The sequence below is a fragment of the Myotis myotis genome, unplaced genomic scaffold, assembly GCF_014108235.1.
Source record: "Myotis myotis isolate mMyoMyo1 unplaced genomic scaffold, mMyoMyo1.p scaffold_m19_p_3, whole genome shotgun sequence".
NCBI lineage: Eukaryota > Metazoa > Chordata > Mammalia > Chiroptera > Vespertilionidae > Myotis > Myotis myotis.
The window spans coordinates 7986795-8014095 of NW_023416335.1; the positions used below are offsets into that span (position 1 = coordinate 7986795).

Here is a 27301-nt window from a genome sequence, read left to right on the forward strand (position 1 = left end):
CCTACTCCCAATTCTCTGACTCTCTCCCTCACTTATGACAATCCCTAAAGCTGGAATTCAAACATATACAGGATGTACGCGCTGGGAAATAAAGCCCTGAAGAAATGTAATCAACCAACTGTTCCACGGAAACAGACAGCCACTGTCTGGTTTAGAAAAATAATGGGATTCCTGCTTCCACATGATTGAAGCTGCATCCAGTCAGTACTGTGCCTTTAGAACTAGTCCCCCGAGGCATGGTAAGGCAGGGAAAGTTGTGTGCCATAAGTATTGGTGAATTTTTTTTCAACCACACTCCAGAAACCTGTAGGAGCTTTTGTTCCTGCGTACCTCCTCCCACCTTTCATTTTATTGGCAAATTGGACTAAACTGCATTTTTCTTGAGTTACTGCAATTATAAGCATGAAACATGAACCTAACAAAGAATGAAATATCAGTTTCTGAATGAGTGTTCTTTTTTCCAAGGGTTCAATCAAGTCACCATATCTAAACCAATTTATGAGCCTCCAATATCTAGGCCTAATCCATGTAAATGCAGCACTCTGCCTCACTCCACATCTAATTTCCATATTTAATTCTCATATCTATTACGTAATTAACCCAAAACGTTATCACTTTGCTCTTTTTTGAAAACACTGTTCTTTGCCCAATTGTTTTGAATAGAAATCTGTCTTTTATTTACGCCAGTCTCTCCCAAGACCTTGAGTTAATAGCTGCCAAGGAACTGCTGATTGCCCAACAGCAGATCTTTGATAAGTCTTAACAAATCATCCCGTGAATAAGATAATTTGTTTTAATTCACCCACACTGTGCTGCAGAGTATATATTAGCTATGAACATGGTGAATTAATTTACACTGACCACCTAGGAACGAGAGAGAAAAATTGTTTTCTTGGTTTTAACAATAAAAACGTATTTTTTTATTTGAAAAGCCTCACAGCAGCTAAAATTAGAAAGTCATACAGAGGACCCTGAAAATGAAGATACCTACTAAGAAGATATCTTAGTAGATACCCAACTGGAGGCCGCTGCTCCAGTTAGTTTCTTGGCAGCTAACTGGACTCAAATTTAAAAAACAGAGCCCAGCAGTAATGTCCACACAGGGGCCTCTAACGCAAACTCACTCCAGGGAGAGGCGGCCTGTGCTACGCTGCCTGACTCCTGCACTGAACTGCCTGCCTGCATTGCGTTTCCGCCATCAGAGCCAGTCCAGCCTTTGTAGAGAAGTTCCTGGGATCCTATTTCAACCAATAGGACTGAGGCTCTCCCTGACCAATCAGAGCTTCAACGCTGTAGTCCTATCAACATCTTCACCCACCTATCAGATTGCTCCGTTCTGGCCAATCAGGACAGCGTCTTTTAGACCAATCAAACTGTGAGGATTTGGAGTCATCATTTGCATGAGGATGGACCAATCAGGGACCAGGGGTGGGGACTTCTGTGTATATAAGTCGGTGGCCTCTGGCTTTGAGAGCACACTTTCCCTTTCCACCTATGACCAGAGACTATATTTCCCAGCTGGAGCTGAAACACTGCGGCTGTCTCACTAGAGAAGAGCATAGCAGAGCTGTCTAGCTGGAGAGGGGCCTGACCCCAGGGCCCCCGCAGAGCTGTGCGGCTTCACAGCCAGCCACGCTGCTTCATAATGGAGCTGTAACACGGTGGAGCTGGTCCACAGCAGGGCGGCATCGCAACTGAGCTGTTTAGACCGTTTCCTTCTTCACTGCACCCCCAAACTGGGGATTCCCGCCGAAGATGAACTGATGCCAATGACCATCAGTTCACAATACTAAACATGTGCTTTCACGGAGTAAGCAGTATCTAACCAAGTGAAATACAAAGTCAACCGCCATTTTAGAGTTCTTTTTCACAGGGCCATTATTTGGCACATAAGGAAAAACTCATCTAAAAATAACAAATTAACATAAATAAGTCTTAAGATGCCGATGGGGACAAAGATCTGAAAAAGCTAAGTTAACTCCGAGAGAACAGTCTCAAAAGGTTGGTTTATAAAAACAAGAATTTTCCTCAACACAGAACTACAGGCACAAAAGGAACCACCACTGTTTTGATTATGATAGTTCCCTGAACGGGGTAATTTTCTCACCAACGATACTGGAAACTTTTTGGGTTTTGTTTTTAAATCCAAAGATTCAGTTCCAGCCAAGAATGCAGAGATGTGTGCTCTCAACTGCGGGTGAGTCTTTTCCTTGATAAAAATGTGGCAATTTGTTTGGCAACAAAAAGCTTAAGCTTTTATTTCCTTTGATCTACTAATTCCACTTCGTGGAATTTATGCTGGGGTGACAGAGAAACACACCAACAAGGAAACAGTTTGAATATTCAAAAATTGGGTATTATACATAATATAGTTTATCTCTGAGATGGCATACCATGTTCTCTAAGTGAACTCAAGAATCTTAAAGGGATATATTAAAAGACAGTCAACAAAACAAAACGTGTATATGTTTACTTTTATTTTTAATCCAGCACCAGGATCTGTAGCAGTAGGGGTGTGTGTGTGTGTGTGTGTGTGTGTGTGTGTGTATACACAAATTGCAAAATATTTCAATGGTGCTCTAAGGAATTGAGCTGTAAGAAATTTCTTTATTCTTTACAATAGTCTGCATTTTCCCAGACTTCTACAATGGTTATATGTTAATTTTTTTCCTTGAAAAATAAAACTCACTTTTAAAATGAGGGTTCTTCTCGGCCAATGTTGCTCAAATGCACTGGAGAGTCAACTCTTCAAAGAATCAACATTAAGTAATCATTTTCAAACTCTCCTTCCAAGACCTTAAAGGGGATTTCTCAAGCCAACAAGCCCCAGCAGAAAATACATTTGCAACTGAACGGATGCTCCCGCAGAGAATGGGGCAGATGCATCTTCGGTGGCTTTGGCAACCATTTCCTCTCATTATCCCTTCCCTCCCAAGTGCTTTTCAGAGCCCCCAGAAGCCTGCCGAAGTTAACAGGTCCTGAATATGCACTCTGAGGCCTGAACTGATTGCCCTTCCTAAGGTAATAGTGAGCCCCCAGGCGGCCCTTTCACCGGGGCTTTAACAAATGCCCCCTGCAGGGAGGTGGCCGGGGGCAGCTCAGTTCTCAGAGGACCAGGCTGTGACCCAATCAACAGGGTTCCAAGCAAGACAATCCCTCCATTCAACAGTCCTAAGAAATGCAGGGGGCCAGCGACAGGGGGAGGGACCCGCTCCCCGGAGGAATGCTATTTACCTGTCACGGTGCGGATTCGCCCGGCAGCGGTTAAAGAAAATCTCCAGCTGCTTCAGCAGATTCCCAGCCAGCAGCAGGCACAGAACAAACATATTTACTTAGGCTTCATTCACAGCTCTGCATGTGAAACTGCTGAAGCCCAGATGGGAACAGGTAGGTCTGTGGGCGGCTCCCGCTGGCAGTAGGGCACAGCGGGCTTTAACAGTCTGTGTCCATGGAAAAGTATCCTGTGCACGTCCCCAAATGGACACAGAGAGTTCCCATACCTGAAGTGTGACCCGAATCAACACAAAGGGCAAGTCCAGAGAAGGACTACTTTATGGCCCTTAATTCCAAAGAGAAGTATGGAAATTACCAGCTTTGAACGAATTACACAGGTTAGCGATTTTGCAAGCCTGCAGGAGCTTGTTTGTTAATGACCACAGGCTTTGTTTCCCTTGGATATGGTGGACCTGACCCTAATCAACTCTTTGGGGAAATTACTCTGTAAAACAATGTCTTAGGACAGCAATTTTCAATTCAGTGCGGTGCAGGAATTTGTAAAACATGCAGCACCTGACTATTTAGTCGGGGGCACTGACCTCTTTTCCCTTAGATTGTCAAATTTTTAAAAATGACAATAGCTGTTTAGTGAGTGTGAATGAATCAAAATTATACCTTTTTATTTGTCAGATACTGGCAACAAATATATTTTTGGTGTGCCGCAGAATTTTAGTCATTATTTTATGTGTGCCATGAGCTGAGATGAAAAGGGTTGAAAATATCTGTCTTAGGACCTCACATACTTTCACATAAAAAAGATGTCTTATTGGTGAAATAAACTTCTAATCTTTGTATTAAAATTATGCTACTGACCCCAAGTAGGCCCCCAAAAGCAATGTGAATGGGACAAGTTTAATAACTGATGTTTATTCTGAAAAAAGAAAAAGAAAAAAAGGACTCTTGATTCACTCAGAATTTTACAGAAGCTACCAGTGGAACCTATTTAACGGAAAACACAGTTCTAATTTGCAGTGAACTGTTCAGTTGTTTTCCGACATCCATTAACACAAAGCAAGTGCGAGCCCAAGTGAAATGACATCAGAATGAGCTTCCACGGAGCTTCGACACGAGTCTAAATCACAGGAATCGCTTCAGTGTGGTATTTTAGGAGCCATGCCAGGACCTATGCCATCAGCATCTCTGACAAGGAAATTTTCTGCAGCACCAGCATAACGGGTTTTTATGATTCTCCCCAAATGCCATTAGAAGAAGGGGCCTGGCTCCCACACAATACTACACTTTACATGTGCACCTACTAACTCTTTCCACCTCCCCTTCCCACCGGGTGTGCCCGAGCCTTCTTTACAGGATAAATATCCTTTTAAGTAGCTGAGCTCTACACAGATCTCTAAACCTGTGCTGTGCGAACGGGCGTGAAAGGGGGCTAGTCCCACCTGGGATGTGCTCTAAGTGTAACGTGCACAACGCTTTCAAGATTTCACATGAACACAAGCACGTGCAAGCTCTACCTCATTACTATGTTTTTATGTTGATCACATGCTGAAAGGACACTTTTTGATATGTTGGGTTAAATAAAATATATCATTAAAATATCACCTGTTTATCTTTTCTTACAGCAGCAACTAGAACAGCCGTGGGCAAACTACGACCCGCAGGCCAGATCCGGCCCGTTCGGCTGTTCTATCTGGCCCTGGAGCCGAAAGAGGGAGGGTTCTCTTGCTCTCCCCTCTGCTCCTTCACCAGCAGCAGTGTTAACATGGCAACGTCGGGAACACGGCCGCAGCTCCTTCTTCTGAGTCCAGTTTAAGAACCCACTGTGGCCGAGTCAAAAAGTTTGCCCACCCCTGAACTAGAACATTGAAAATTACATATATGGACAGTACTATTGAGCAGTGCTGCCTTACCCTGCTAAACCAACTCCACTGACGATCTAAAGAATAAAAAATGCTGGCAGAATTTACACACGGGTGCTACTAGTAATTGTGAAAATCACCTTTATCTAACGGACACCCAGCGGAGTCCAGCCCCAATCCCCAACATGCTGAATCGTGGTCTAAATAAGTGGTGGTTGTTTGAAGCCACTAAGACCTAGGATGGTTTAGTTTTCAACAAAAGGCTAAATCAGTTCTCTGTGATCCCCTCACGGTATTTTATATCAGCCCAAAGACAATAAAAGGTCAATTCAGCGTTGGATTTGTCTACACTTACTACACTGAATCTTCTACTCTCCTTCATGGGACACGGCCACCATGTCATTTCTTACTGGGTCTCAGGCACTAAAAGGTGCCTCCTGTGAACAGATCTCTACCCAAACATATGAAATAAATGAAAAGAGACTTCCTCCACGGTTTTCTGGCCTTGCCTTCCTTAAATCATCCTAAAGAGTTACTGAAAAACTAAGTTAAGTGAACTGCTAACTGTCCCTTCTGCCTTTGAAAGGTATAGAATCCGATGCCCTAGATAGCAAAAGCACTACAAAAAGAAGACTTTACCTTTTTTATTTAGATGAGGTCACTAAAATAAAGGAAATATTTTTAGTTTTGCAAACATTATTCTCCTCAAAATAGTCTAGTCATTGAATCTCCCTTTATTCAACCAGGCTTTAAAAGAAGGGTTTGCTCATAAGTAATAGTGCCCTTTAGCAGAAATAACCAAGAGATTAACAATACACAACAAATGCCTTTTCTAAAGGGTACATGTCAGTGTGCTTAATTTAATCCAGGGAACTGACAGTTTCAAAAATATTCTGTGAATCTCTAAAAATGAGTATCTCTTTTAAGTCTTAGGAAATTCATCAATAATGACACTAGCAAATAAAAATAGACTCTACTAATCTTAAAGTCTTTCAAGAGTTCAAGCTTTTGTCAAAAAATGTACAATCTCAATGGATATTCATATCTTTGATATTTAAAACAGAAAAAAAATATTTTTTTTAATCCAGAGAAAGAGATACAGGCAGTATCACCATTTTCTAGCCCAAGGAAACAACAATGCCTAACCCAAGTAAATCCTATGAATTCGGGACTCTAATTCCAGGCTTTCGTACTCAGTCTGACAAATGAAGTATCTCCAAGAGAAGGCAAAATATAAAAAGGCACTTGGCATTGTTACTGAAGTTCTGTTGTGGCTGGTGTTCTAATGCTTTGTTTTTAGCTGCTTCATGGGTGTGGGAAAGAGGGCACTTGAAGTGGAAGCGCGGTTTTAACTGCATTAAAAGAAAAGGCAGCCCGCTGGCACGGCTCGGTGGTTGAGATCTGACCTATGAACCAGGAGGCCACGGTTCGATTCCCGGTCAGGGCACATGCCCAGGTTGCAGGCTCAATCACCAGTGTGGGGTGTGCAGGGGGCAGCCAATCAGTGATTCTCTCTCATCGTTGATGTTTCTATCTCTCTCTTCCTCTCTCTTCCTCTTTGAAATCAATAAAAATATATTAAAAAAAAAAAAAAGAAGAAGAACAGGCAGAACTATGGCAAATCTGACACCCCTGTACGCCTAATTAGAATTTTCTATTTACCCAATATAACAAATTTAAGGTCTTTCCCAGTAATAGTTACTTAGATACGTTTCCTTTTATAATTTTGTGATAATCTATTTCAATTTGAAATTGAACTCACCCATCAAGCCTAGCTGGGTGCCTACCATGTGCCAGGCACAGCTCTAGGCACCAGCAATACAGGGGCGGACAAAGCAAAGTCCCCGCCCCCATGAAGCCTTTATGTGGTGGCAGTAAAAGAAGAAAAGCAGCTTGGTTTTATTACGTTAGGAAAATTAGGCACTAGATGCAAGACATATTTTTAAAATCATGGGTCCTAGAATTTTATATTCGTAGATGTGATGCTTAGGTTTGACTTCTTTCTAAAACCAACAACATTGCGTTCAATAAAACCAAACATGAATATTCTTCGTATTCATGCCTTCCTAATTAGCTTTCTTCTTCTACATGCGGTTATCACTCTATTAAGAAAAAATACTTTTAAAAAATTTAGGTCTTTTGAAAGTAACTGATTTCCATTCTGATGTCTCAACTGAGAAACTAACTTGGTGTTGACATGACAAACTCATCTTTTCTTTTTTTCTTAAACATGTAAACACCTTCGAGCTGAGAAACAAATAAAAAAAAGAACATCATATGACAAACATTTAGTGGGTTTATCAAAAGATGAACATTACGGAACAAGTACTGTGGGCCCGCACTGAGATGAGAAATAAAGATGTTTGAACATCCTGCTATCAAGCAGCTTTAAGAGTAAAGAACCTAGTAAAAAACTTAGTAAAGAGCTAAAAACAAGTGGATTTTTAGAGAATCTCTTAAGAATTTATGGTGGCCAAAACCGGTTTGGCTCAGTGGATGGAGCGTCGGTCTGCGGACTGAAAGGTCCCAGGTTCGATTCCGGTCAAGGGCATGTACCTTGGTTGCAGGCATATCCCCAGTGGGAGATGTGCAGGAGGCAGCTGATCGATGTTTCTCTCTCATCGATGTTTCTGACTCTCTATCTCTCTCCCTTCCTCTCTGTAAAAAATCAATAAACTATATTAAAAAAAAAAAAAAAAGAATTTATGGTGGAACTGCTTTAAAGTCATCTTCCAAAAAGTTTTCAACTAAGAAAACGCCCTCAACTGGTGGTAAAGAAAACATGTTATTGCATGAGTTTCCAAAATCACTGTTTATAAAATAAAATAAAAAATGACCTCCATAGAGGTCAAAAAACATATTGACTGGACATTATAAAAAATTAATGCCTATAAATCAAATTTCAGAACATTTTGCCACACATGCATTTCTTTCATCTTTCACTGTAAAGTTGTTTAATGTTCTTTTTTACAATGAACATTAACCCATAAAAATAGGCATTATTTACCAATTTTTCTTTTGTGCTGAATAAGGGGACTATTTAGAAACCTAAAACAGTTTATTAAATCCCAAATGCTCTGACTGTTGAGTTCATTTAAATAAAAACCCAGTCTATCAAGAAAGTTAACTTTATTATGAGAATTTTCTGACAGATTGTTTTACCTCTACTAGTAGTTGAGCAGAGGAAGGTTTCCATGGTAAGCTGGCAACACTGAAGATCAAATCCTGGCCTGGAGGGCTCCTTGGTTTAAAAATAGGTGTACTGTGTATTATACTTAGTTTATTAGAATAGTTTGTCTCATACACCTCAACAGAAAGACAGGGCTCGCTGACAATACAGGTCTGTAAAGAACTACAGGTTATCATCTAACTTGAAGACAACCTTGCATGCTAGTTTCTCTTGAATCACTGTAAGCACATGTATAAACCTATAGAAAAGTGGTTTCTATGTCTTCACTATAAAGTATTTACCTACCTCACTTACAAAGTAGAAAGAAAACCTGCTATATAATAAGCATATACTAGACTAGGTGGTATGCTATACACGTAGAAATACCTGCAGACTATATAGAGCGCATTATACAAATGCCTGTCATTACCAGTGTCACACCGCCGTCATCATCATCATCCTCACCATTCTCCTCCCCCTCCGGTCCTCCTTTACGAGAACTTGTGAGGACTGGCAGCCCTGGAACCTCTGGAACAGAGGAATTCAAACCAGGGGTCCCAGGACACTGAGGGTCCATGAATAGGCTCGGCACTTCTTGATACCTTGGCATTGTAACCAAATCACTATATGTTGCCGAAGACAAGAATGACAGTTTTCAACAGCTTCTCAAAAGTGTCTTTGATGCCAAAAACATTAAGAACCCCTGCTTTGGAGATCTAGAACTAGGTATCCTGGCGGTGGGAGAAAGGCTTCGCTCACTCTTCCCGAACACCATTATTATATGTTACGATCGGATTGTGCTCAGGGGAGGGCAGAAACATGAGTACGGCTGTGCTCCGGCCTTGAGTTCTGGGAGACAGACATGAAGGAGACAGCTGAACAACACCCTGAGTCATGCATGGTAACAAAAGAACATATAGAAAGAACCACTGAAACAAAGAAAAGCAAAGACCAAGTCCCTGGGACTTGGGAAAGAATTTTCAGGAGAGGTAACAATGGCTTACTGGCTGTCCTACCAATTATCTATTGAGTGCCTGTTTTATGAGTCCAGTAGTAGAAGATTTAGACTCTACCCCACACAAAGCTGACAATTTAGAGGGAAAGGACATATAAGTAAACCATTATACTAGACTGATACTTAAAATGTTTTTTTAAGTACATATAAGAAAAGAAGAATTTGCTCCAAATGAAAAAGAAAGATGTGTTAGGAAGAGTTAGGGATAATAAGAGCCAACCAAGTGGTCAATGTGTCCCCCAAAGGCGGGGAGACAAGAACTGAGTGCTGCATGGGGAGGGGCTGGCTCCACTTGGCAAAGCACAGGGATGAGCAGGAGCTGATGCGAGGAGCACGTAAGTAAACTGGGAAGGAAGGTGAGTTCCTTAGGGTATTGCTGGCTATGCCAACGGGCTTGGACTTTATGTGTGGGAGAGACTGAATGGTTAGAAGGAGGATTCCATGAGAAATGGAACACCTCTGCTGGAGAATCATCTGTTACCAGAATGGCCTCAAATGTTACACCTTAAACCACATCCATTTCTACTACATTATTTTAATTTAAAACATTTTCAGAATCATACAAGGCCAGTATGTGCTTAATCTCCATTAATTGTCATGCTTTTATAATTTCATATAGGTCCTACATGAATTTTAATATAGGCCCTAGATGCTATAGGTATTAGCATCTAATTTTCCTCATGAATTACTGTGATGACCTGAGACACTATGCAAAGGGCTTAAAATAGGACTGATACACATTCAATAAACGTCAACTATAATTATATACCAACCATGATAAAGAAGAAATATTCACCAAAGATAAGATATAACACGGTGAAATGATCACACATTAGAAACTATAGAAATAGCTGGGTAACTTTTATCAAAAAAAGAAAGAGAAATCAATTAGACTAAAACTAAAAATAACTACATTGAGTACATTTTCCCCAGCATCAAATAAATAGACAAATCTAAAGAACCTCTTTCAACAGGTTCGTTCACTCAGCCTCTGGGAGGCCTAGCAATGAAACGGGTTCGATACAGTATCAGGTATTCCGAGGAGAGAGTGTAGTTTAACTGACAAGGCAAGTTAGTTGATGAGATTGGCTGGCCCCTGAAGGAAATATGTGAATGGCTTCCAGACTCACTATCACTGCTGTTAAGCTGGCTACCTGCCAATTCAGCAAGTACAGGCATGTGCCCCGGATGGCAATCTTCCCAAGTTCACGTGTTCCCAGGAACAAAGGCATGAGAGAGTGTATTTCGTGGCATTGTGTCCTGTACGCTGAGCATGCGGGATTTATAACCAACATGGTTTGATTTTTTTTGAATTAATTGCCATAAAACGTAATGCAATGTAACACACTATGCAAAACAGACACTAATAGATAATAAAAGCTTGACAAGTCCAGCCTTCTGAACTGAAATCATCCACAAAGTCAAAACGACAGGAACTAAGTGGGTAAGAAAAGAAAATCCAACATGGACAAACACCTAAAGTTTAAAATCTACTCCATTTTCATAATTGGGCAAGGTGGACAACATGGATAAAACAGGGCAGATATTAACTGAGCATTAAATCTCTATACACATAGTCACTCACCAAGTTATGAACACAACTCTAAGAACAAAAAAAAAAATAGTTCCCTGCCAAGAGGACTAAGGAGAGCCACGTGCCCTCATTTAAATGCCGCATACCGGATGGCTGGTGAGCACGGCTGCCAAAGCCGGGGCATCCAGGCCGAGGATACCAGATGCCAGAGAACAATGACTACACGTAACCTGCTTAAAGGGCAAGTGCAGATTAAGTTAACTTCAGCTACCCTGTGGGTTAGTTTGGTTTCCAAGGTTAGCTAGAACCCTAACAACCATCTAAAACTTTGTTTTGATGAAAAAACACTCCAATTAGCATTCTGACACGTGTTTTTATACGAGATCACACTTTCACAACTGAAAACCCGGGTAAGATACCTGTCCACCTCAACTGGAGCGTGATTCACCCACTACTCACCAATGACTTCGCTGGAATAATCTTAGAAATTGCCGACATGCCACCACTCTGTAACGCTAAAAGCCTGTTCTCCTAAATGTGCTAAAGAGGAGCATGTCATTCTGAGAAAAAAATGATGAGAGGTTCTTAGACACTCTACGCCAGTGGTTCTCAACCTTCTGGCCCTTTAAATACAGTTCCTCGTGTTGTGACCCAAACATAAAATTATTTTCGTTGCTACTTCATTACTGTAATGTGGCTACTGTTATGAATCGTCATGTAAATATCTGATATGCAGGATGGTCTTAGGCGACCCCTGTGAAAGGGTAGTTCGACCGCCAAAGGGGTCGCGACCCACAGGTTGAGAACCGCTGCTCTACTCCTTCAAGACAAAGCCTCAAATCTAGGATTCAAGTCTCCAGCCTGACTCAGCCCAGTTCAGCCCAGAGCCCTACTCCACTGGTAGTTTTCATATGGGCTTCCTTAGAGCATCTCAACATGGTTCTTTAAAAGTGAGAGGCAGGACAAGGTTGTGTTTGCAAGCAAGGCTCCAGAGTTTGGCCGCTGAGTACCCAAGGGGCTCAGGCAAGTTACTTAACCTCTTTGTGAATGTGTCCTCTATCTGGGAGGTGTGAGGATTAAAGAAATGAAGTGCTCGGAACAGCACCTGGTTGTAACAGTGTCTGTGGTTTCCGATTATACCAATGTCCATGACAATGGCCATTACTATCGTTACCATTGAAAGCATGAGGCCAAAGAGACCAGACTTGAAGCTGCCTCTACCCTATCGCACCCAAGTCCTGGCCCTTACACATCATTTAGATCAGACGAAAGCATCGCGCAGCCTCACCACGTTCTGCTTCACAGCATAATACCACCCTGAGTCACAGTCCCCGCAGCTTCCTAACCCAACCGGTACGCCCATCAGTCCTGAAAGAGTCACCTTGCTAAATACCATGCGAAGAACTAAAGACAAGCTGATCCTCTGTTTCTCTGAAAACGAAATGGAATTTCCTTAGGATTGCTAATTAGACCCTACTGTCACCTAAGCACCCTCCTGCTTCAAAGGAGGCTCCCGTCCCTCAGTAGAAATTGCTCTGTGCCTGGCCCGACTCAGAATCACAAAAGAGCGGATCGATGCTCCCACACACGCCAAGGCTCGCCATCCTAACAGAACTTCTGCCTAAGCCCGACTGTCAATCTCACTGTGGCTAGGAAATCCATTTCTCGCCTCTTCAACTTCTCTAGGAGGACGGAAAGTGCAGGACAGCAGCTGCAGCCACGTAGGGAGGAGACGGCCACACAAAAGCCCTTTCACCAGCACATTTCTGAACTCCCTCCAGCGGCCTCCCACCAGCATCTCCAAGTCCCTGCTGCCAGGAACTCTAGACCCAGCTCCATCCCAGGGGACTGCCCCCCCCCCCCCCCCCCCCCCGTAGACCACACTTCCAACAGCCACTCTGACAGACGTACTGCCATACCGCGTGAGCCCATTGCGACCCTCCTCATTCTATTTCCTGTCGTGAGAGAACGGGCCCTAGGAAAAAGCAGAGGTCCCTGTTCTATGCCGAATATGCTACTGTCAGTTGAGAAAGGTTGTTTCAAAACTTCAATAAATAATTAAAATAACTCAAGAATTCTGCCAAACCAGACAGAAGCCCCAGAAACATTCTCCCTCTCATTTCAAGACCCTTCTTCCTGTTCCCCACTACACAAGCTCATTCGTCCTGTGTCCCGCTAATTAAGGAAGGCCAGGAGCCAGTCTCCAAATGGGTAACATGGGGATGATGCAGTGACACTCCCCCGCAAGGAGAATGTGGCCAAATTCTCTTAAGAAGAAGGGAGTCCTAATTCCCCCTCCCATATTTCACCACCGGTGATTTATCTTGTTGCAACAGCTGCACTTCCACATTAACTCATTCCAAGTCTTTTCATCAAAACGTCCATTTCAATCCTGAAACCCCGAGTGGGATTCTAAAGGTAACACAGCTCTAATAAAGTTTAGAATTTGCTCTTATCTTAATGAAAAACATGGTCTCCCCAAATAAGTTGTCAGAGAGGGAAACACTCTTATTGGGCTGCATTATAAAAACTGCCAAACGCTGAACCGAGGAACTCGAGACAGAAGGGGAACCTCCTCACAGGCATTCCATTGTAATACACACGTCAGGGGGACAGACCTACACAAGTCTCTATTAACAATTTGAGAAAAGTCCTTGGCCAGCCATTTTTCTGGACGTATCCTTAGTTTTCAAAATTGGCAAAAAGCTGCAACTTTTTATTGGTGCTCGAGGAGTAATTAACATGGAAGGGTACCCATCAGCCCCGAACACTAAACTGAATTGATTCCACAAATCTAAGGACAGATGCTCAAGATTCTATTCCACTCAACTTTGAAGCTTACAACAAAGGGAACCAGGAACATATCTGAAGTGAGAATGAAGTGAGTGCTGAGCACTATAAAGTCAGGCAAATCAAACGTAAATGGGAAATTACATATGCTTTAAAGATACTTGCTCCACTAACACCTATTAAACCTGCGTTATAATCCTCACTGTAGATCAAGCATGTCAAACTCACAGCCCACAACAAATATTTTTGCGGCCCAGCCAATATAAGGGTATGTAAGAAACGATTTAATAAAAAATTCATTTCCCTTACGCACTTTACACGCAGGCACACCATTTCTCTCCACTAATACCAGCAGCGAATATTTTAGCAGCCGATTTCCACATCCTTTGTCTTGGACTGACTTGTTTGGTGTGCACAATGATAAATATTTTGCTTTCGAAGAACAAGAAAAATAGGTTTATTTGCGTCACACTTATTAATTTGTGCAGTTATTCAGTGTCTGGTAAGTTAATGTTCAAGAAAACATATTAATTTTTATTAAAATGTTCTATCATTTTATGTTAACGATGAGTCATTTATTTCAGCCCTTTGTATTCAGCATGTCTCTATTGAAATAAACCTACGTTTCTATGAAAATTGAAGCTTTTGTTTTTTTTGCAGCCCACAGAAACTTAAACCTTGTTTATTTGACCCGTGTTAGCCTTTGAGTTTGACATGCTTGGTGTAGATGTTGGGACAAAAAGGGGGGGATCTCAATGACAGCACTGGAGATTGGCTCTTAACCAGACTGACTTTCCGAGTAATTGTTCACATCACTCTCTGCCCTTCCAAACCTCACAGGGAAGAGCAATCATGTGGGCCTGGTTCGTGAGAACAATTCCTAACGCCCACCCAGAGGCCTCGCCAGGCAAAGCATGTGATACAGAGATTAGCAGATGAGTCAGCTGTCACTCCCACAGGGCAATTACAGTGAGCTCCCTGCAAAGCCAGTTATAAAGTGCCTATAACACCTAAACCCGACAGGACTGTACATATTTTAGGTAGTCCACGGAATTTCTATTTCTTAAAAAAAAAAAAACACACACACGCAAAACTACTTTTCAAGGGATGTTTCAAATGTAAGCTCCTTTAAGAAAAGATCTTAAAAAACAGTAAGAACTAAATCCAGATTTCTGAATATGTTCTCTGTTCTATGAAAAGTATGCAAATGATACACATACTTGACAATGTTGAAATAGGCAGAACATCCCGAATACTTGGTTACGTTACTCAAAGTCAAAGGCAAGAAGTACTAACCAGTTAAGTGGGCAGGTTCTTGGTATTCAGAAGCAAAGGACTCCTGTGTGGGCCCATGTCAGTTAGCCCAACAGGAAAGGCATGACTAGGAGAGAGAGTCAGAGCCTGGCAGAGACGGGCAATGAGCAGACACTGAAGCTCTAGGCAGGTGCTAACACACCTGACCTGAGCCAACTCAACCCATACCAAGAGTCAGTGCTGGGTCCCACGGGGATCCCCACTGGTGTTCCTGAACTGCTCCGGCTTTTCTTCATCCGACAGGCACCTCTCTACACCTCCAACCTGTCCTAGAAATTAATCAGGCAAACCCCAAATGAAAGAAATTAGCCTATCTAATTTCAGCATTTCTACTGCACAAAACCCACTGGCCTTCCCTGCAGGAATTCAACATTATGGCATCTGTTGACTTGCCAGGATTCTCTAAAATAACTTGCACTGATAATTCTATTGCCAAAAATACATCTTGTAATGTATACCAGGCCAATATGTCATTATTATATCACTTGTATTTCATTTCAAAACACATCTAAACCTAAGTCTACTGTACATGCTGTATTTTGCTCTGGAAAGCAAGAATTACAGAATAGGTGACCTAGAAACGGCCAACTTTTCTTTCTCTCACCTTTAAATGTCAATATTTATACAAAGGCAGAACAGTTTCATATATACTTCCCAGCCCCACTGCCCATAATCCCGGCGTCCCATGGAGTCTGGCCCTGCCACGGAGCTTGCAAAAGGAGCTTGCAAACCGCTGGGGATCTATTTCAGGACGCGGCAGTGTTGGGTGGGATGTTCCCTCTTTTTTCTTTCTTGGGTAGTAAAAATTTCTCAGTCTCTTAAATATATAGGTGAAAAGTACTCGTTTCTAAATGAGGCTTTAAAAAGCAACAAAAATACTCTTTTCACTTGAAAGAAAAAAACCCAAAAGGCAGTGCTCATATAATTTAAGTCATCAAAGAAATGTAAATTAAGGTTTTGGTTCTATTTTCTGTTCGAACTTTCAGTTACAACAGCTCTTTTTAGGCTTTTAAAACCCACTTTGGAAAAGGAAAAAAAGTAGGGATAACTATCCTGAGGAAATTCAAAACACTTCAGAGTTTCAGCTCCTAACTTCGGGGTATTTTTCTCTGTTGACATCGCACCTGAAAATTCTAACTCATGTTGGAGAATATGACAACAACAACAAAAAATCTATTCTACTCTTCAGATGAAGGACTACTAATTGCTATTGATTATGCTATTTTCTCTTGAATTGAACTATTTTAGATATTTCAGATGAGTGGTAGATAAAGTGTGTGTGATACATGCTGGTAGTATTTAATTCATTAGAAAAAGAACCCCTTGAATAAACCAGAACACATTAAAATATTATAGCATCTAAATAACTTACTTCTAGGAGAATATCCTATTTTTCATGTGTTATATACCTATTAGATGTGGGAGCGGGTACGGGGTGGGTATTGACTGAATACCCAAGGTATTACTTTAAAAGAAACTTCTAATATAATAAGAAAACATCCCTTTTTAGAATGGAATTAGTAATACAGGAAACATCAATGAGATTAGTAAACAAAGTGAGTTCCATCTATGCTGATAAATGCTGTGATTACCCAGTTTCCTTCTGTTTCCACTACCCTTCTGGGGGAGGGGGGGGGGAGCGGCATTCAAAGCCAAAGTAGTCATTAAATTAATCATTCAGCCTTTTAATCTTTAGTGAGCAGCTTCTACATGGCAGGCACTTTGGGCTAGATGCTGAGGATAGAGAACGCATGAGCTACCATTAAAAGCCTGCCCTGAGAGGTGGTTTAGGGGTAAATTATAACACCCAAAATTCGTGTATTGAAGTCCTAATCCCTCTACCTCAGAACATGTCTGTACTAGGAGATAGGGCCTTAAAGGAGTTAAAATGAGGTGATCAGGGTGGTCCCTGATCCAATACAACTGGTGTCCTTATAAGAAGAGATTAGGACAACGACATACAGAGGGAAAGTCATGTGGAGGCACAGAGAGAAGACATCCATCTACAAGCCAAGGCGAGGTCTCAGAAGAAACCTCCCATGTCAACACCTTGATCTTGGACTTCCAGACTGTGAGAATATTAATTTCAGTGTTTAAGCCACCCAGTCTGTGGTGCTTCATTATGGCAGCCCCAGCAAAGGAATACAAAGGTTCGCGTCCCATCAGAGGAGAATGACATATAACTACAGGAATTAGCTATGTAAAGCAGCTAAATTCAGAGATACGTACAAAGTGCAAAACAGTACTCTCTAGCATAAATTGGCTGCCTCAGATGATCTGGCGTGAGGACCTTTGCTAGGTGGGAGACTAGCCTAACAAAGCACCGCTACCATTTCCAAGACACTATTAGACTCTAACACCTGCTAGGAATCCTTCCCGTGTTAGTTCACTTCATCCTCGCGTAAACCTTGTGGTAATTTTGAGTGTGTCCATCTTACAGATGAAGAAAGTCAGTTTTAAGAAGATAATGAACTTGTCCCAAATCACCCAATTAACAACTGAAGGAGCCAGAACTCCAATCCAGGTCTTCTCCACTCAACATTCTACATCAGACTCTTAAACAAGACCTGCAGGGGGCACTGAGCAAAGCAGATCATGTGACAGAAGTTTTAGCAGAGTCTTCTCTTGGTGCACTGCAGAATTCTGCATGTTTGCAGTAACCTCTGCATGGCATGCTAGCCGGGGTGGTAGTGACTGTTCTAAGGCTGCAAACATTCTAGCTGCAAAAACTCTGCCGAGGCTTCTCCAGGTTAAGCAAAACCACAAGGATGCCTCTGATCAGATAAGAGGAGAAACAAAGAGATCCATATCGGTGGTCATGATTTCAATGCCTCCTTGTTTTTTACTGATTATAGGGCAGCTCAACCAGGTTCCATTGGTTCCATCTTCGTGACTCACTATACATTAGACACCTGCAAAAGGACGAAAAACACGCACGGGCATTGCCACTGCTACCCTGAGCCCTAACAGGCCAACGGGGACCTACAGGGGAGACCGTGAAGGAGCTAGCACAGGGCAGGTGGTCACTGTAGAAAAAACAGGAGGGGAGAGCAAACAGAGAAATAGGAACATAGTTACCTGTTTCTTCATCTATTTTGAAAACACCAATGCCAGAACCGTCTCTGATGGAATAGCGGATCTCCCCATCTCTTCCTGCGTCCTCATCACGAGCTGACACTTTCATCACTGACGAGCCAACAGGGACATCTTCCTTCACCGCCCCCTTCTCCACAAAGCTGGGAAACACGGGCGGGTGCAGGTTCTCATTCACATCGACGACCTCAACTTCCACGTAGCACGTGGATGACAGAGAAACCGGCTTCCCTTTGTCTTTGGCCCTCACGGTGAGATTATAGACTTGCTTCCTCTCAAAGTCCAGCTGCTGCACAATCCTAACCGCTCCGCTGAGTTTATCCACATCGAAGTGGCCTTCGCCGTGGTCCATGAGACTGTATCTCACCTGACTAGACTGACCGAGGTCGGGGTCATAGGCCTCCAACCACATGATGATGGTCCCTTCGGGAAGGTCCTCGCGCACTTTCACGTGGTAATGAGCTGGAATGAACTTGGGGGGGTTGTCATTAACATCCTCCACGGAGACTTTCAGAAGCACCGTGGAAAACAAGCGGGGCTCCTCCGTGGCTTGATCCCTGGCTTCGATCTTCAAGTAATGCACGGGCTGGACTTCAGGATCCAGGGGCTGCACGACCTTCACCACACCGGTCACGCTGTCGATGGAAAATTGATCGGTGTCCGTGAGGATGGAGTACGTCACCTGTCCATTTGGTCCGAGATCCTTATCGGTGGCTTCAACCTGGATGATCTCACTCCCCATCTCCTGGTCCTCGCTCACTTCAACGAAATAGCTCTCCTGTAGAAACTCGGGGGGGTTATCATTGGCATCCAGAACCCTGATATCCAGAAGGCGCCACGCGGCCTTCTGCGGCAGACCAAGGTCAGACGCGGTAATATTCAGGGTGTATCTGTCTGTCGCCTCACGGTCAAGGGGAGATAGAACCTTTAGCATTCCAGTGTCCATGTCAATAAGGAAGCAGCTGTCCTCATTTCCTCCAGAAATGGCGTAGACCAGTTTCCCATTGAAGCCAGTGTCGAGGTCGGTAGCATTCACGAGGAGGATGCTGGAACCCACGGGCTGGTTCTCTTTCACCTCGATGCCCGCGGGAAGATGACTGCTAAACTGCGGGGCGTGCGCATTGACCGAGTGAGAATCGAAGAAGACATCCTCGACCTCCCCCTGGCCGTGCAGCTTATTTGCCTGGAGCAGCTTCTCCGCCAGCATTTTGGCAACACCGGTCTCCTCACACTGCAAGTGCACTGGCTTGCGACTGACCGCCACGGTCATGTTGATATAGAATGGCGTGGCAAAATTCTCTCCATCTGTAGCTGTAATCCTCAGGCTGTGAAACGACACCTTTGCCCCCAAACCTTCCGTTAGCGACTGCTTTAAGGACAGCACCCCGGAGGTGGGATGTAAGCTAAACAAATCTAGTTCATTGCCAGCTTCAATCTGATAGCGGACCAACTGAAGTTCATCGGCATCGATGGCAGACACGGTGGTTATTTGCTCTCCCACCTCTAGATCCCTGGGAATTGTCCCTTCGCAATTTATTTTCTCAAACAAGGGTGTGTTGTCATTCAAGTTATTGAGAGTAAGGGTGGCCAGGACCTCAACTTCCCGGCGGTATGGCAGGCCCCAGTCTGACGCACGAATCCTCAGGGTATAAACCCGAGGCATCAGCTCATAGTCCAAGTTCTCTGAGGTACTCACAGCACCAGTGAAATGGTTGATCACAAACGGCACGGGGTTGAGGTTTGCAATACTGTACGTCACATACCCATTCTCGCCCTCATCGGGGTCTACTGCACTCACACTCATGACAGTGGTGCCAACGGGGACATTCTCATCAAAAGATGCTTTGTAGGAGGTCTGGGTAAATTCAGGGGGGTTGCTGTTAGCACCTAGGACTTTGACCAAGACCCTGGTGGAGGCTTTTCTGTCACTTGTTGTTACTTCGAGTTCAAAATGGGATGCCTGCTGTCTTTTAATCGGTTCTAAAATGGAAATGAGACCAGTGTTGTGATTTAAACTGAATTTGGCTTTTCCGGGCGCACTTTTGAAAACATACCTCAAGTGGGAATAAGGAGGCGTGGCTTTTACCATGACCACGGGGGTGTTGGCAGGAGCCAGTTCACTGATTTCTGCCCGGTAAACATCCTTCTCAAACCTGACTGGCCCGGCTCGGAACTGTGGAGAAGTCACATGGATGACTTTCACCGCAGAGAACTGGGGAGGCGTGCCTTTATCTTTAGCCTGAAGCGTCAGATTGTAGCCAAAAGGATGACTGTCCCAGTCGATGCCACCAGTGCCTTTGACTTTATATTCTTTACTCCCCGGAGAGGACCTCACCGTTCTAAACTGCTGGTGGAAGTCACCGGCCACAATGCTTAAAGACGCTACTTCCCCATTGGCTCCCTGATCACAGTCCTCCACCGTTACAACCGCGTATGTGGGGTCCTGGTCCGATTCTGACGGCGACAATGTCACCGCGGTGATCACGGGCGCGCACTCGTTGGCCTGCTCCACGTGCACCGTGAGCCTGGCCATGCTGCTGATGCCACTGCTACCGTACAGCTTCATCCCCCGGTCCACCGCGAGGATTTCCATCTCATACAGCGGGGTCTCTGCGTGATCAAGTCTCCCGGTCAAAACGATTACACCGCTGGTTGGGTGAATAGCGAACATGTCTGTTCGGTCTTTAAAACTGTAGTAAAACTCCCCATTGGTTCCTATGTCTGCATCTGTGGCACTGACCCTTGCAATACTGGTCCTTATGGCTGTGTTTTCAGGTAAAGAGACGCTGTACGAGGTGGGCGAGAACAACGGTCTCAAGTCGTTTGTATCCAGCACCTGCACCCGGACCACGGTCCGTGCCTCCGCGTTCGTGTTCTTTTCCACCGCTTTGACTACCAAGGTGTAATGGTCTCTCACTTCCCTGTTGAGAATAGCGGTGTTTCCTCCTTTGGTCCTTATTCTTAGGAAGCAGAAGTCTCCAAGCACGTACTCTTCCGCTTTGAATAGGTTTTCATTGTCTCCCGAGACAATTTTGTACCGTAACTCCCACGCTGGGTGGGTCAGGTAAATGCCCATCTTTGTGGGATGCCCGACGTAGGTCTTGGCGGCGGAGTTCTCGTGCACAGTGACGCTGTAGTGGGGCTGGGTGAACTGCGGAGGCGCCTGGTCGGGCGCTGGGCTCCCATCGCCGTCTCCAAAATGCTGGAGGAGGAGCAGCAGCAGCAGGAGCGCGGCCAGGTGTCTCCCCATCGCTCCCCTCGCAGGGACCTAACAGACGAGAGAAAGAAGAATCATCACTTGGGGGAAAGAAAGCCAAAACATGTAAACTGTTTTCTTACACTTTGCTTTAGACCTTAGATTTTAATAAAGCATTTTCATCTTTGTGGAATATGAATAAATGCAGCGGTTGTAGATTTTTTTCTGTTTTCCAATATAACTATATCAACACTTATTTGTCTAGAGATACTAAGTTGAAGAATACTCTATTTTCATATTTTAACGACTCAAGTTAAAGAATCCTAATGAGTGGCTGGCCGCTGTGGTTCAATGGCTGATATGAACCAGGAGGTCCCAGTTTGATTCCTGGTCAGGGCACATGCCTGGATTGCGGGCTCCATCCCCAGTAGGCAGCCAATCAATGATCCTCTCTCATCATTGATGCTTCTATCATTCTCGCCCTCTGCCTTCCTCTCTGAAATTAATTAAAAAAAAAAAAAAAAAGAATCCTAATGAGCATCAGATGAAAGATTGGCAATTATAAAAACTAAAGTGTATTCTTATACTTAAAACTTCAGGGCAGATACAGTATAAGCAATTGTTAAAAAGATGGATAAGGACATTGTTTAGATTTACTTACAAATAATAATTGCTCAAAAGCTCACAAACTTCATTCTATTACATTCTCCTAAGCATGGGAAGCTTTGAACAACTCATGTAAAACAACAAAACCCTCAACAGTGGCTTTCTATCACCTCCCATAATGATAGCTTGTAATCTCATTTCCCAGAATTTATCCTGAAAGTATTTCTTTCTATGATTAAGTTCACTCCCTACATAATGTGAGGGTTTACTGTCTCAGTGCTATACAACAACGTAAGTGTATTAAAGTAATTATATCACTCAGTGTGATACTGAGGCCATCTCTTATCCACCACAAGCCAAAAAAAAGAGTCAGTTTACAAAAGGAAAACCCGCAGTTTGATGATGAACAGAATTTTGCCTCTCCAAGTCCACCAATCACATCTCGTCAACCACACCAACGTCTTCTCACATCTGTTGTCAACAACCAGTACTGTCCTGAGGGCATTGAACACCTGTCACCAGGACATAAGACACACACACACACACACACACACACAGCCAAATCTCCTAAGCTAATGCCCAATCAATGTAACAAGGAGGTAGGGACTGCAGGTCAGAGGGAGACGTCGGGAAGGGAGGCAGTCCACGGGCTGAGGTCTGGCAGGAGAGCAGACCAATTATTTCCCGACCATCTGTTCGCCTAAATGCCAACAAACTCACCTTATACCTCACTGTAGCTTCACAAAACAGCCCAGCACTGAGAGGCGAGGACAGGACAGTACCCTTGGCAGAGTGGCCATTCACCAAATGTGAATGCTACCACAGCTGGAAGGGACAGCAGCCAGGAGGGCCGGTTGAACAGCCAGGCTGAAAAGGCAGCATTAATTTACAGTATCTTAGTGCAGCTCACTACTGCCAACTTTGCCCCATCGCTCATTTCCCCAGGGGAAAAAAGGAAAATGCCTGATATGCTGGAAGCAATGAGAAGCGTAACTGAAACTGAATCACGTTCAAGTTGGGCACCCTAACCTGTTCTTCGGTTATCATCATACCCTCAGCTTGCATGGGAAGTAGGGAAATTAGATTCCTCGCCTCTAAAAGAAAAATTCTCATTTAAATAAAATAACAAAGCAATTTCCTCCCAGAACTATTTCTTAATTTGGCCAGCAAATCTACAACCCTGGGAAATTTTAATATTTTGTAATGATCCAGTAATTTTATCAAAACAAGTGAAAACTTAATTCCGTTCCACCTCCAGGTACTGAGAGCCTGCTATGGAACAGCCCATACAAAGGCACATGGAACTAAAGATCATTTTAAAAGACAGAGATGCCCATCCTGAGGTATTTAAAAGTAGGAGTAAATAAATAAATAAATATATAAAATGCTTTAAAGAACACTTAAAAAGATATGTTAAATAAGCATTTCTTTGTTTTTGGAAATAATATAATTACTATTACCCACTTTACAGCCAAGTATTATACCAGGATTCTACTGTAAGCAATTAAAATATTTTTGCTTAATTCTACATATAAAATATTATGCATTAAAAGGAGTAAGAACACACTCTGTATGTTGATATGTAAAGATGTCCAGATATATTAACTGAAAATCTAAACTGATCCCATGTATGTGTGCAAAAAAAAAAGGGGGTGGAGGAGATAAATTGTGTGCAGAGTACATGAATGTGCTTAAAAATGAACCGAATCGTTCTGGACACAAATTAAAAAAATAAATTGTTAACTGTGGTAACTTCTGGAGACTAGGCGGCTGGAGAAATGTTCACATTTTCACTTTTCTATCCAAATGTTTTGGCATAAGCATATGTTATCTTTGTCATTCATTCACTCCCTTCATCAATTATTTGATTCAATGAACAAATATTTAACCAGTTAACTGCCATGAAATTTTAAATTTAATTAAAAAAGGTCCACTGCTTGCATCTATAGACGTTTATGGCAGTTAATTGGTTAATGAGCACCTACTATATGCCGGGATTAGTTGTAGATGCTGGGGATATAAAAATGAACCACACAACCTACCAATAAATCCCCATGGTGATACATTTCCTGGAGACAAACAAGAAAACCATGCATATCGGAGGCTGACAATTAAGTGCTAAGAAGAAAAATAAATAAAGCAGGGCAAGAGACACTGGTCAGTAACCCGAAGGGAAAGAGCGAACCCTAACTTCAAAAGATCCAGGGCTTCTCAGCCTCAGCACTGTTGACATTCTGGATTTGGGGAGGTGAGTAAGGTTTAGAGGGCTCTCCCATGCATTACAGGATGTTAGTATGATTCCTGGTCTCCCACCCACTACAAGCCTGTAGCAGCACTTCCCCACCAACTAAAAGTGTCTTTGGATATTTCCAAATATCTTCTGGGGCTCAAAATCTGCTTCAGGAGAGAAGCCCAGTTAGAGAAACAGCAGAGATCCTTGTGGCTAGGGCACATGGAGGAGGGGAGGACAGTCAGGGGACCACTGTTTATGTAACCCATCAATTTTAGAATAGTTTCAGATGTACAGACAAGTTAGGAAGGCCCGTTTCCCCTATTGTTAACTTCTCACATTATTATGGTGCCTTTGTCACAACTAGTGAGCTAATGTGACACACTGTTGTTAACTATTTAAATCCTAAGGCCCTCTTTCTGTCCCAGGATCCCAACCCAAGACCACCACACTACGCTGAGTCATCCTATCTCTGACTCCTCTGGGCTGCCAGTTTCTCAGATTTCCCTTATTTTTAATGACCCTGACAGTTTTGAGAAGCAGTGGTCATATATTCTGTAGAATGTCCCTAGAGTGGAATTTGCCTGATGTTCTTCCCATGAGTACACTGGGGCTATGTGCTTGGGGGGGGGGGGGGGGCAGGTGAGGTGCTGTTTTAAATCACATCCCATCGCCATGACTTCTTCTCCATGTAGGTGCTGATCTTGCTCAGTGAGTTGAAGCGGTGCTTGCCAGGTTTCTCCATGATGAAGTTACTCTTCCCCCCTTTTCTGTACTATTTAGAAGAAAGTCATGATGCTCAGCCCACACCTAAGGGGTGGAGAGTTATGCTTCATCAATTATTTAGAATTTTTCTACGGGGAGATCTGTGTAGTCTCTCCCACTTGTGTATGTACTCAATCATTTCTTCAGATCAGGATGAGAGGTGACTTTTAGGACTTTGAACTTTACTTGAGGATTTTGAACAGGGAGTGACATACTCTAAGTAAAGTGAAAAGGTTGGCTCTGGCACCTGTGTTGGGAATAGAATGCAGGGCGGCCAGGGCAAAGCTGGAGGGAGGCCAGTTCGAGGTGATGGTGGTAACGGTGGAGGGAGAAGTGATCACATTGTGGATCTATTTCAGAATTTGCTGATGAACTGGAAGCAGAGGGGAGGAGAGAAAGGTATTAGAGAAGATTCCAAGGATGGTGTGCTGAGCAAGAAACACTGAGCTGTCGGGGACAGAAAGAGGGAAGAATAGGTTTAAGGGAGTAAGATGAGGAGTTCCGTTTTGGACAAGTCAAGGTGGAAATGCCTGTTGTAAATATAAATGGGTGGTTAGATGTGTGGCAGGGGACCAGCCTGGAGACATCAATGTGAGAATGGTCAGGATATAGAAGATGGTATCGAAAACCACAAAACTGAGATCACCAACGGATGGAGTCCACCCAGATAGAAGAAAAAGCAACCCCCGTTGCTCCCCAAGATTTAGAGGACAGCAAAGGAGAGGAACCAGCGAAGGAGACAGAGCAGCTGAGGAGGTAGATGCAAGAAACGGGTGTGACGGAGACATAAGTAAATCAATCTTCTTGAACATCTGAAGCCAGACATTAGAACTTGGATATGAACGACCCATAAATACCCGTTGATGCCATGCTGCTCCCCCACCACTGAAAGGCCCTGGATACCCTCTTTACCTCCCCCCCCCCCCGACCCCTACCCCTGACCTCACAGGTCACTAGGAAAACACACAACATGTCAAGTTACTGCAGCTGTTCTCTGGCCATGGCATCTCAGTCACTCAGTCCGACCACAGCTCTGCCAGCACCCCCTTACTTCTCTCATCTGGATTCCCAAACACCTCGGTCACCTCTCTCAGCTCACCCACCACACTTCTCGTGGGACACGGCGCAGCTGGAAGAAACTTACTACGCCACGTTATTAACCAAGACCTTTAAAAACCCTGAATGTTCTGAGCAACGCCTGCTAACAGAATGCCATGGTAATGAGAATAAATGACTACATGCAGTTCTTTTGATCAGAAAAAAGTAAGGCCACTTTTTAGGAGATATTGTTAACTTTGCAGTAAGTAATATAAGACCTGTGAACTCAGGTTTCACTATAAAATGCCCTGATCAAAAAACAAACAAACAATGAAAAACGATGGCTGCTCCTCTATGCATAACAAGCAAGCTGAAGGGAATGAAGATACTAATACCATTTCATCTAAAAAGTCTAAAAAGTACATTATCACCTAGAGTGCATGCTTATGAAAATTAAACTCCAAAACCCATTTTAGCCAAAGGCTACACTTTGATATTCTGAAAGTGATCAGCTACTGGAACTCGCAGTAATTCGGGGTTTCTTCCGCCTTCCCCAAAGTGAAAACAAAGAATGTTCACCCAGTGCAGCCTTTAGGGAAAGGGGCCTCGGGTCCAAAGCTTAAATATCTTTAGTACAGACCCCTGGAAATGCAAAAAGAAGAGGAAAACAATTTTCCTGGTAGAGCTCAGATATTACTATGCTCATATGTCTTCATTAGGGAGAGCTTCATATAAAGAGTTCCAATCAATTCCTGTGACTGCGCAGTCTTCACAGATCTGAACCCAGCCCCGTGCTGAGGACCTGGCTGCGTATGTTTAGGTGGAACGCTGCAGATTCAGAAGCGTTTCCTACGCTGGGAAACAGGACATTGCGTGGGACACAGGGTTACGCAACACACAGATTCTACTTGGTGGTGTATATTTATTACTTAGTCATTCTAGCCCTCGATGCAATAGGGGAACAGTACTACACTCTCCATTGCACATGATAAAAACATGCAACAACATCCGAGAACTCTGTGTTCCTCCTCATGTTCTCCTGCAGCTCCCATCCGTACCAAGGCCAGGGATGCAACTAGATCGTAACTGACCACTCAAAGTTAGAGCTTAACGTTCGGTTTCAATAGTGTCACATTTTTAGAGTATTTTTTAAAGATGTCTAAATTGCAAGGAAGATAACTGCATTTCCAAATAAAAATGTCATGAAGTTGTCAAAAAACAAAATATGAGATTAAATGACTCCTGGTTTTTTAAATATCGTATGTTAAATAAATGTTCAATGATCTCAAATCACTTACTAAGGAGTCAAATAAAAGCATTGTATCTTCCTAAGAAAGCCTATTTGTCACTCAGCTATAATTAATTCACAGCTTCCAGAAAACATTTATATCAGGGAAGAAAATCTGCATTTTCTAATTACATTCTAATAGTCATAGACAGGACTTTTAAAAGCTTTCGTTC

General features: G+C 43.2%; 1 protein-coding gene across 5 annotated transcripts in view; it reads right to left on the reverse strand.

Moving 5' to 3' along the window:
• The window catches only part of FAT1 (FAT atypical cadherin 1), a 116592-nt gene that overhangs the window by 76373 nt on the left and 12918 nt on the right, over positions 1–27301 (reverse strand). For all 5 annotated transcript variants that reach the window (XM_036301200.1, XM_036301205.1, XM_036301201.1 and 2 more), the window contains exon 2: positions 17991–21273. In XM_036301200.1, coding sequence (XP_036157093.1) covers positions 17991–21273 — 3283 coding nt within the window. The remainder of the gene's footprint in view (positions 1–17990; positions 21274–27301) is intronic.